At 43.7% G+C, this 10,281-nt stretch overlaps 2 protein-coding genes across 8 annotated transcripts in view; one reads left to right on the top strand and one right to left on the bottom strand.

The window, feature by feature from the left end:
* The first annotated feature begins 13 nt into the window (after positions 1-13).
* cox15 (cytochrome c oxidase assembly factor COX15) lies at positions 14-3,826 on the top strand. Its single transcript, XM_077011861.1, has 9 exons — positions 14-155; positions 410-573; positions 803-925; positions 1,309-1,495; positions 1,806-1,973; positions 2,068-2,149; positions 2,245-2,399; positions 2,851-2,964; positions 3,241-3,826. Exons 1-9 carry the CDS (start codon positions 87-89, stop codon positions 3,370-3,372), a joined length of 1,194 nt encoding a protein of 397 aa, XP_076867976.1. The 5' UTR covers positions 14-86; the 3' UTR covers positions 3,373-3,826.
* Positions 3,827-4,340: 514 nt separating this feature from the next.
* The window catches only part of LOC143518940 (A-type potassium channel modulatory protein KCNIP2-like), a 148,076-nt gene continuing 142,135 nt past the window's right edge, over positions 4,341-10,281 (bottom strand). For all 7 annotated transcript variants that reach the window (XM_077011872.1, XM_077011880.1, XM_077011903.1 and 4 more), the window contains 7 exons: positions 10,046-10,170; positions 9,386-9,455; positions 9,102-9,172; positions 8,892-8,999; positions 8,678-8,782; positions 8,266-8,328; positions 4,341-8,107 (listed from right to left, as the gene is read on the bottom strand). In XM_077011872.1, coding sequence (XP_076867987.1) covers positions 8,060-8,107; positions 8,266-8,328; positions 8,678-8,782; positions 8,892-8,999; positions 9,102-9,172; positions 9,386-9,455; positions 10,046-10,170 — 590 coding nt within the window. In that variant the 3' untranslated portion in view covers positions 4,341-8,059. The remainder of the gene's footprint in view (positions 8,108-8,265; positions 8,329-8,677; positions 8,783-8,891; positions 9,000-9,101; positions 9,173-9,385; positions 9,456-10,045; positions 10,171-10,281) is intronic.

Here is a 10,281-nt window from a genome sequence, read left to right as displayed (position 1 = left end):
GTGTGAAGAGACATGAGGAGACTTCTCACTGAGAACTACACTGTAATCCACATAACGAGCCGAGATCAGTGAGACAACACGCCGCTATGCTTCTCCCGACGCTGAGACATGTGCTGCGGTGTAGACATGCCGGAAAAGGATTCCAGCAGATCCATGTAAGAAATTATTTCCCACATTTGCTAATGTGCTAAGGAGACTAGCTAACCATGCATCCACAAGGTGAGAGTGACCCAGGTAATTCAATTGTGAGTTAACTACACAGACCTTCATCATCACAGACGGGTAGACAAGAAGTGTGTGCGTTAGTGTAAGATAAGTAGTTCATTTAGGGTAAGTAAGCGTGTTGTCAGTGCTCACGGTGAGCAGGACTCCTCATGCTGTGGGTAAACGCCTGTCGTGTCTTCTTCAGCGAACACCTTGTAGGCAGTGGGTTCTGCAAAGAGGACAAAACACAGTCGGTACCGGTACCGGGTCCACAAACGCCAGCGCACAGACGAACAGGGCTGTAGGCCGGTGGCTGGTAGGATGTAGCGGGCTGGTCTTGGGGGCTGTTGTGTTGGGAGGCGTAACCAGGTGAGGAGGTGATGGAAGACCCATCTGCTCCTTAATTCTCTTCTTACACATCAACACGTGTTATATTGTGTGTCTTCGTACAAGACCATTTACCTGCGAGCTTCAAATTTGCCCATTAATCCCCTTCCTAATCCATAATCTGTTTAATAAAGGATAACAATGTTGTTCTTTGTACAGGATCAACATTGTTGTTATTATTATTAATAGTGGAGGCAAACGTGCTTTTCAGGTTGACAGAGTCCGGCCTCTCCATGGTGGACTGGCACTTAGTGAAGGAGATGAAGCCGCCTCGGTCGCAGGCCGAGTGGGAAGCCGAGTTCTCCAAATACCAGCAGTTTCCCGAGTTCAAGATGTGAGTGGGATTTCTGCATGCTGGTAGCCATATTAATACTTAATGTATTTCAGCATAGCAACATTTCCCGTGATGTCCATTTCTGCACTGCCAACATATTTTCTTTATTAAACAAAAAGTGAAGTGCAATTTAGACTAATAGAAGTTTGTTTAGTCATGTTACCCAATGCCATGAGTTGTAAAGTTTTGGTTTACCTGCCACAAGTCACCATGTTCGAGTCACCTGCTTTGTATCCTAGTCATATCAAACCGAACCAGGTGTGCAGGACCAGTGAGAGCACTAAATTAACTGACCATGCCGTCTCCAGGACTGCGACTGAAAGAAACGTGGGGCAAATGTTCCATCACAGCTCCAGTCACTTGTTCTTTGCGCTTTTCGACAGAATGAACCACAACATGACCCTGACAGAGTTTAAGTTCATCTTCTACATGGAGTGGGGCCATCGCATGTGGGGCAGGCTAGTGGGGTTAGCATACATCCTCCCCACCGTGTACTTCTGGAAGAAAGGTTACTTCACCCGCACCATGAAAGCACAAACTCTGGGCCTGTGTGGCTTTGTCTTCTTGCAGGTATGGAGCCAAGTGGAGTCCTGTTGACTCCAAGACACAACAAGGCATTCATAAAGCAAATGAGTGGTTTTAGCAGTCAGTTAGTGCTGTGTCATTTGCATAATGTTAATTGGTGCCTATCCACATTTATTCGTTCTTGGCAGCTTTAGCTTACTTTATTTTTAGGTCATCTACATTCTCTAGGAAGCCAACATTGGACTTTTAAGGCGTTGTCGTGTTAAGTCCAGTTTTATAATTGAAAAAGAAAACAAAATTACAGAATGTCAGGAAGGGGGGTTGAGTGGCTCATGGACATTTGGCTTTTGGACAGGGACTTCTTGGCTGGTACATGGTGAAGAGTGGACTGGAGGAGAAACCGGAGTCCTACGACGTTCCCCGCGTGAGCCAGTACAGACTGGCGTCCCACCTGGGTTCAGCCCTGGTGCTCTACTGCGCCAGCCTGTGGATGGGCCTCAAGCTCATGCTTCCTGCAAACAAGGTCTGCGTCCACGCACACCTTCTCATTCAATTGCTGCGCCTTGCAGTTTTTACCCAAAACCCAGATCAAAAGACACCGGTCTTGCCTTCCACAGCTTCCTGACACCGGCCGTATTGTGACGCTCCGGAGGTTCGCCAAGGGCACGGGTGCACTGGTCTTCCTGACGGCTCTCTCAGGTGATCCCTGCAGCCGGCAGATGCGCGTTGCCTTCCGATTTCCTTTCTGTCATCATCGCTCAAGAGCGCCGTAGTGACGCCGTGTTGCCCCACAGGTGCCTTCGTCGCTGGCCTCGACGCTGGCTTGGTGTACAACTCCTTTCCCAAGATGGGGGACTACTGGATCCCTGATGACCTGCTGGCCTTCTCCCCAGCGCTCAGGAACGCGTTTGAAAACCCCACCACTGTTCAGTTTGACCACCGTCTGCTGGTAAGACTGGTGCTGCATGGAACATATCTGTCGTTAAAAAATCCAACCCATAAATCATCTCCTCTCCAGTAACATTACGTCTCGCTGCTAACATGGCTGCTGTTTTGAGATTGAAAACATGGTCGACCATTTCTGCTATTTTGAGCGAGCTGACGAATGCAAGGGTGCTGTACTTGCACCTATTTCACCTCGTCCTCGAAAATTAAACGAGTTTTGATGTCACAAACAAGACGACAGTGATCTTTTCTGAGGCTGCCTAAGGCTGCTTCAGCATCTCTTAGTGCATTCAAAACTGTCGACCGCAGGATGTTTGACTGCTGCTTGTCTGGCAACCCCATCAGTAGCCTCGCTGGCTTTTGTTCGCTGGTCTGGTACTGGAAACCTTGTGCTGCCTTTCTAGCCTCATCACCTCTTCCCACTGTTCAGTGAAGGCTTGCTTGTCTTCCTGTAGGGCATTGGATCATTAGCAGCCATCACGGGCCTCTACCTCTTCTCCAGACGCATGCTTTTGCCCAGGAGGGCGAAGATTGCAATCGGCTGTCTTGCAGCCATGGCGTACACACAGGTCAGTGACCAGAACCCGCCGGTATGTTTTGCATTCCCTTGAAATAGACACAGTATGGTGTCTGCTGGTAATTCGTTATTAGACCTATTGGCAATGGAGGTGCTGCAGAATTTCTGTGGCCTCTCTCATTTAGAAGCTTTCGAAAGGAATGAAAGCTGAACTAAAATAACAGAAAATGCGAAGAGTGGGGGGAGAGAGCCATTTACATGAGAGTTTTGAGCTTGTATTGATGCGTCACAAGGCTGTGAAGTGCTTCTCACGTCCTTTCTTCCACAGGTGGTCCTTGGCATCAGCACCTTGCTTTTCTACGTTCCCACCCCCCTGGCCGCCACCCACCAATCCGGATCGGTCGCGCTGCTTACCTTCGCCATCTGGGTCCTCGCCGAACTGCGTAAGGTGGCCAAGTAATTCGCCCGGACTAATTTCCACTTCACACCCTCCCTTGCCCTGTAGGCACGCCGATCTGGTCCAGAGAGATTTAAAGTCATTAACTAAAAGCCCTCCAGCACCAACTTTAATCCGCTGCTTCGTTCAGGTCGTCGTCACAGAGGTGTCGTATCTCTGCTGAGATTATTCATTATAGGCGATGATGAACACGGCCTCCTGCTGCTGTGACATGACGGATCTGGCCCGTCCTGCACGGCGATCTTCGAACACTGTAGGCGACTTCGTACCATCTTGACAACGAAGCATTTTAATATTCTGCGCATCGACAGCTCATGACTTTGATTGATTTCCCTGAAGGAAACTATCAAAACACTGCTGGTGCTGTGCACCGGACAGGTAAGACAGACGCTTCCGTAACCACCAGTGGGGCAGCAAATCACTTACATCATGAAATGATGACGGAATGCAAAACATTTTTTTAATTTTTGTGACCGCTGACCACGGGCACACAAACCCAGTCCACCTAACAGCAGCGCACGTGTATATTTGGATTCAAAACTGTTCATATTAAGGGATCCCTGCGGTTTGCAGTCATTTTCTTTGAATAAATGTATGTGAAGTTGCTTTTAATATTGTTATGAATGTAAATGGAAGAGTTTGTTTAAGTCTTGTTTAAGTCTGGTGGAAAAATAAAGTCTGGGGAAGTTTTTGTAAATAATTAGTCTCACTCAGGCTTAAGTGCACATTTTGGTTTGTTTTTGTATTGTCTGTATCTTGTAAAACAATTCATCAATCATTATTAATGAGACTGTGGAGTCACAACAGGTGTTCTCGTCATCACAACAGGTGTTCTCACTCGTAAAGAAGGCTGTCTGGGGTCTTTTCCTCCAGCCGCTCGGGTGGCCAACTCAATTAACAGATCATAAACATGATGTGTTCACTAGAGTGTCTGAAGGCATTAGAGAAAAAATGACACGCTTCACTTTCATTGCATAGCAACTGAGTTTTTTATTGTCTCTGTACAAAATATACATGTTTTTGTTTTGAATGCAGTGCAACCAGTTGAGGCTACCTAAAACAACAGTTAATACAACAGGTTATCAGTTTCTCATTGCTCTAAACACGGTTCATGCGAATGTGGACAGGTATCGCTGCTATTGTTACCTGCTAACCAGTAATCTAAACGAGGCCGTCACCCATTGATGATAAACTGGGAGAGAGGAAAAATAAAATGCAGTTATGAAAATCCAGAAAGTGGCACAGGTTGCTGAGAACTACAGTGGGTGTGGACCTTACGTGTGTAAGGATACCCAGCGTACGCTGGTCATTGTCGTTTGCCAGAGCAGAAGACGGTGCACGTGAGCAGTCGTAGCTCTCGGCACAGGTGTTAACACCTACTCTAACAGCTGCTGGACCTACAGGTCAAGATCGGACATGTGGAGGTTAATGGAACACCTGGCAATTGAATGCGCGAGTGCACACTGGTGAGGACTTCACTACCCATTGTTCCAACGGGCAGCTGGTTTCCGGTAATGGTCTTTAAAAAACTTCACTCTCTGTTGGGCTTCCTTCACTTTAAGATGTGACCATTGTGCTTTTTGTGGCTTAAGTACATTTACATTTACATTTATGGCATTTAGCAGACGCTCTTATCCAGAGTACTTATCCAAGTATTTGCAGGGATTCATTAGTAGTGGTAAAAGTTGCACAGTCATACTTTTTCTATATTAATTTGTTCTGGTTGCAAGGCTGGCAATGGGGACGTTCATATTTGATGATTCCTTCAAGATGGCCTTCACCTTGTTTTCACTTTCATTATGGCTCCTGATCTAGAGTAACACAATAAAATCTATATTAATGTACTGTATTGTGACAATTCCTGTATGACCCAACCAGGAAAGGGGTGAAGGTGGTAAAACTCAAAGGTTTGACACTACAAATGTCTCTGTTAAGAAGACCTGCATCACACGGTCCAATCCATATGATCGGTGTTGCTTGTTCTCAAATTCCTTTATGTATCAACTATATCCTGCATGGCATTCTTGAAGTCTTGCAAATGCCATTGTAAGTCAATTATAATATGTAAAAACGCTCTGCATTTCAACATCGGGAACTGCTTGACCGGGAAGAAGGTTATTCTCATCAGGGAAAAGAATGACCCACAGTGCATGAACCACTGAAGTTATTCAAATGAGTTCACTGGTGTTCAGATGGGCTCATTTGCATAAACGGAGCTGCTTGGAGCTTTGAATGAATGTGCGGCATCCATAAAAAACCCCTCACTAATAATGTTTCCACAGTTAGCACTTAGCACTAAAAGCTGCCCATTAATAGGGAGTTTATATCATATGTTTACTGGTGATACAGGTAGGCTTTTTGTCAAAATGTATTATTATTATTGCTTATATTATTGATGGTCATTTACTGCACTTCTAAACACTGGGTGGCATTTACAAATCTAGGTTAGAAAATGTCATCTAATGTCAGAGGAGTTTGTTCTGATATACACTTCATGAACCTTGAGATGTTATGCAATCACACTGTTTAAAGAGCAAACCCAATAGGTGCAATTGCAATATTCATCAATACTCCTGACTGAACCACTGAACAACACCCCATTATTGATAACTGCATCTTAAACCCCTCATCACATGTATGGCACATTCTTATTACTCAGAAAATAAGTGTGTTTAGTAGCAAAACTGATGCTGGATCTGTGCTAATATTGGCAATATTGACAATTTTTTAGATGATTCTAGATTGCTGAACACTCCCTCTCCCGAATGCTCAATTTAAATCTCTGCATTGTGGACCCATGAACGCCGGTCTCACAGACTTTCTGTGACATTTACTGAAGTCGTAAGCATCATCACATCAAATCTATAAGGCCACATGGCTGCCATTATATATAAAGTGTTAGGGCACATCAGCTTGACATGGTTAACGTGGATGCCAAAATATGATCCGAGAAGCAAGATGGACACTGACACCATCGATCTAATTCACGCTTATGTAAATTATGTATTTAATTACCGCCACTGGCACGCAAAGAGGTTCATTACCTGATCCAATTATTCAGGCTCATGCACTCCAGGCCTGCTTAGAGGCAGTTTGTCTTAATACAGATGACAGAATACGTTACACTGTCATTAGCCAGTGGACCTTTTGTTATCAAAGATCCAAAGTTATAACAAAATGTAAAACCTTAAAACAACTCAACATGCCTATCATCCCATATGTAACAAGCTATTTCAATTTAAATATAACTCTTGAAAATAATTCCTTTAATGTCCTCACATTCATGTTTAAGTAATTCCAAATGTGTTGAAACTTCCGTCTCTGGCAGACTTGGGAAGTTCACCAAAAGTGTGCAATACCATCCTTATGACCTAGATAACTGACAGATTTAGAAAGGCCTTCATCCTGTTGACTTTCTCGGAAAAGAGCACGTTAAGTCCGCGAGTCTGCAAGTCCACGGGAGATTTAGATTTGATGAGATTTCCATCTCATAGCTCGCTCTGTTCTGCGATCATTTTCTCTTACCCCAAATAAAGTCGTCCCTTCAGTTGTGTCCTACTATCTGTACGGGCCACAACACTGAAAACCCTTTTGACTTGCATCTAGGTAGATGTGTGGGGGGAAATGGGTGTTAGCAAATGAAAGTGGTGTTCTTCAGCAGAACTGACTGAGTGTTTTGAAGTTTCTTTGGTGTCAGGGGGACAGTTGTTACATGGAGACGTGTTGACCTACCTTAAAGACATAACCCTATGAATGATAAAATACTAGATAAAATACTTTTGTATGACTAAGATACAGTGAGAAGACTAGTACACTGTTTTTGCTGCCTGCAGTTTCCTACCATCTGTAATAATTTAAGATTCACCATTTTAAGGGGATCACAGTGAGAACATTGGGTAACACTAATGCAGCATAATAGAATTTTTAGTTTTTTTCCTTCATAAATGGTTAACGCCTCAATGTAATGGGATAAATAAGACAAATTTCACTTCACAGCAAATGAGCAGTCAGAATCAGTAACAGCTAAGGATTTCATGGCCAAGGAGTTCCCTTGACTGGGAGCTCCACTGGAATGTACAGGCATAGAATGTCACTCTATTGGCTGCTGTGGGAACGTACAGGCATAGAATGTTATTCTATTGGCTGCTGTGGGACAGTAAAGCCTAAGGGGTGGGGCTTAAGCCTGGAGTTCTTATTGAGGGCACACGACGACAGCGTACAGTCCGAGCGAGGCACGTGTGGACGGACGAGCAACAACAAACAGGCTTTGGACTAGCTCAGTAAATAGGAATATTGAGTATTGTAGATTAGTCATGACATCATGCGTTAAGAAAAATCAGTCAGTTATTGGAAAAATGGCGGCACTTTGTGCGTGCGGTGACCTCCGGGGATTTAGTCGGTTTGGCGGCCACAGTCCAAGCGCCTCTGAGTCATGCTTCACAACACCTGTCCCTAACGTTAAGTCGGCTTCAGTGCAAGTCCGTCCGACCCGGTTAACTCTCTCGGGAACGTAACAAAATAAGGTGACCTGGAAGCCAGCCTCAGTGTATCTTCCGCTATGTCTCTGGGAGAAAGAAAGTAACAGAGTGACGGCAGTCCTCAAGTTAGATGGAGAGAAGGAGAGACGACGGGTGGCCAGGCGGCCGGGTCGGAGGTCATGTGACACCCGCCCTCTCCACGGTGCTCGGCTTTAAATGACGTTGTCAAACAGCTGCATGGACTGCATGATGTTCTCGTCCTGAATATGAGCAAGAATGGGAGAGTCAGTTGAAAAATGGGTGAGACCCAAGAACATTTTTGTAAAATATACAAAAAAAAAAAAGATTTTTCATAAACGTGTGGCATATGTACGGAATGTGGATATGGTAAAGTCTTGCCGTAGCTGTAAAACTGCACCTTTTGACATGATTCAATGAACTCATCAATGGTGACAACACCGTCATTGTTACGGTCCATTTTCTAGAAAACGAACAAAAATGAAATTCAGAGATTAAATGAAGAGTCCTGAAAATACTGCATCATCTTTTAGTTTCAAACTGGCATTTATCTATTTCACAGTTGAATAATTCAGTAATAATTAAACTCGTCTTGTGGATAACGTGTTTCATGAGAGTAATTACATTAATAAGCCTTTCATGAGTGGACCTGGTGAGAACAAATCTTCGCATGAAGAACATAATAATTCCCCGAATTTAAAAGAAGCAACATCAAACTAATAATTTTTTAATAATAATTATATGTTTATTTATTATTATGGTTTAGAAGCAACTGTATAGATAATGAGATATGATTGTCACTGCATTCTCACCTGAAAGAAGATCTCCACATGCTCTCGGGGTGCGTCCTCTTGCATGCTGGGATATGTGTATTTCCCCATCATGTCATAGATTGACTTCATGATGTCCAACATCTCCTGAACCCCAAAATACAAACATTTTAAACCAGAGCCTTGCTTCTTACCGCATATAGAGCAATAGCGCATGCTCCCACAATGCTTAATGAACCAAATATCTCTGCCCGACCTCTTTGGTGATGCAGCCGTCTTTGTTTAGATCGTAGAGGTTGAACGCCCAGTTTAACCTGTCATTTATCGTCCCCCTGAGGATGATGGACAGGCCGATGACGAAGTCCTGCAAAAAGCAACAATAAATTGCTTTACGCAGGGACTCCAGTGTAGACCAAACACACTGGAGTATTGATACCTGAGGGAGGGGAGCAACGAGGGTGTTTACCTCAAAACTAACTGATCCGTTCTTGTTAGTGTCGAACGCCTCAAAAAGAAAATGAGCATACATACTCGAATCTGGAGGGAAAGTTTCAAGATAAGCCTCATACGGATATTTCAATTATTTCTATTTCTATTTTTACATTCACAGTAGATAACTATATTAATATCAATGCAAACAACCATTTTTTGCTATGTTCTTGTGCCTCAAATCCAGTTGTAATAAAAATTTAATTTAAAGGGGCAAAATAACACAAATGGCACATGAGGGAGTGAAGAGTGTTCACTCACCCCCCTGTGGGAAGAACTGGGAGTAGATGATTTTAAAGGTGTCCTCGTTCACGACACCACTGGGACATTCCTGAAACACAGTACCGTGCTTGGAGAAACTTGGAAAACAACAGATAATCACTAACAGTATGAAAAAATGATCATTTTGGCTATATAGCCTTGCAGTTGATGGTATATCTAACCTCAAAACATTTTCTCATTAAGAATAAATGAAAATTTGCTGTCAATAGACCCTGAGTACCTCATTTCATTCCCTTTCGTGTGTACATGCTCTGGAATGATGATGAATCTAAATGTAGAGTAAAAATGTACAGTCTAGAACTTTAATATTACTGCCGACTCGTGTAGGTGCATGGATTTGTAGTTATTCCAAGTGTAATCTGATCTTTTCATTATTCACTAATTTTTTTACAGCTGTTACACCAATTCCAATTAAATGAACATAGACTCACCTAAAGGCTGATTTTTTGCTTGGTGAATTAAACATGTTTAATTCCACTATTTGCTATTCATCAATTTCATTGTAATTGTAATTGCAAATAAGAATGATGAATTTCAGTATATTAGACTGTCAGCCTGATTGAACCTGATGATTCAATGGAATGAATGATGAAATATGAAGTGATGACGTGTGCATCAGCCACGCAGAAGGTTCCTCACGTTCTTGAAGCCCCTGTAGAGCACTTGAAGCTCCTTCTTGGTGAACTTGGTTAGCTGCTGCAGCTTCTCTAGGCCCTCGGGCCGCTGGCACACCGTGGACAGCTCGAAGTCGTCCTCGATGCTATCTGTGAGGGAGAGGTCAGCCGGTCATCACGGCTCTCCCGTCCCAGCGAGACGTCCCTTACTTCACGGGGCTGGTGCCACCATGATACCAACATCAAACATGACATATTAAA

This window comes from Brachyhypopomus gauderio, chromosome 1, assembly GCF_052324685.1.
Source record: "Brachyhypopomus gauderio isolate BG-103 chromosome 1, BGAUD_0.2, whole genome shotgun sequence".
NCBI lineage: Eukaryota > Metazoa > Chordata > Actinopteri > Gymnotiformes > Hypopomidae > Brachyhypopomus > Brachyhypopomus gauderio.
Note: the sequence above shows the minus strand (reverse complement) of the source record. Positions and strands in the feature narration are given on the sequence as shown.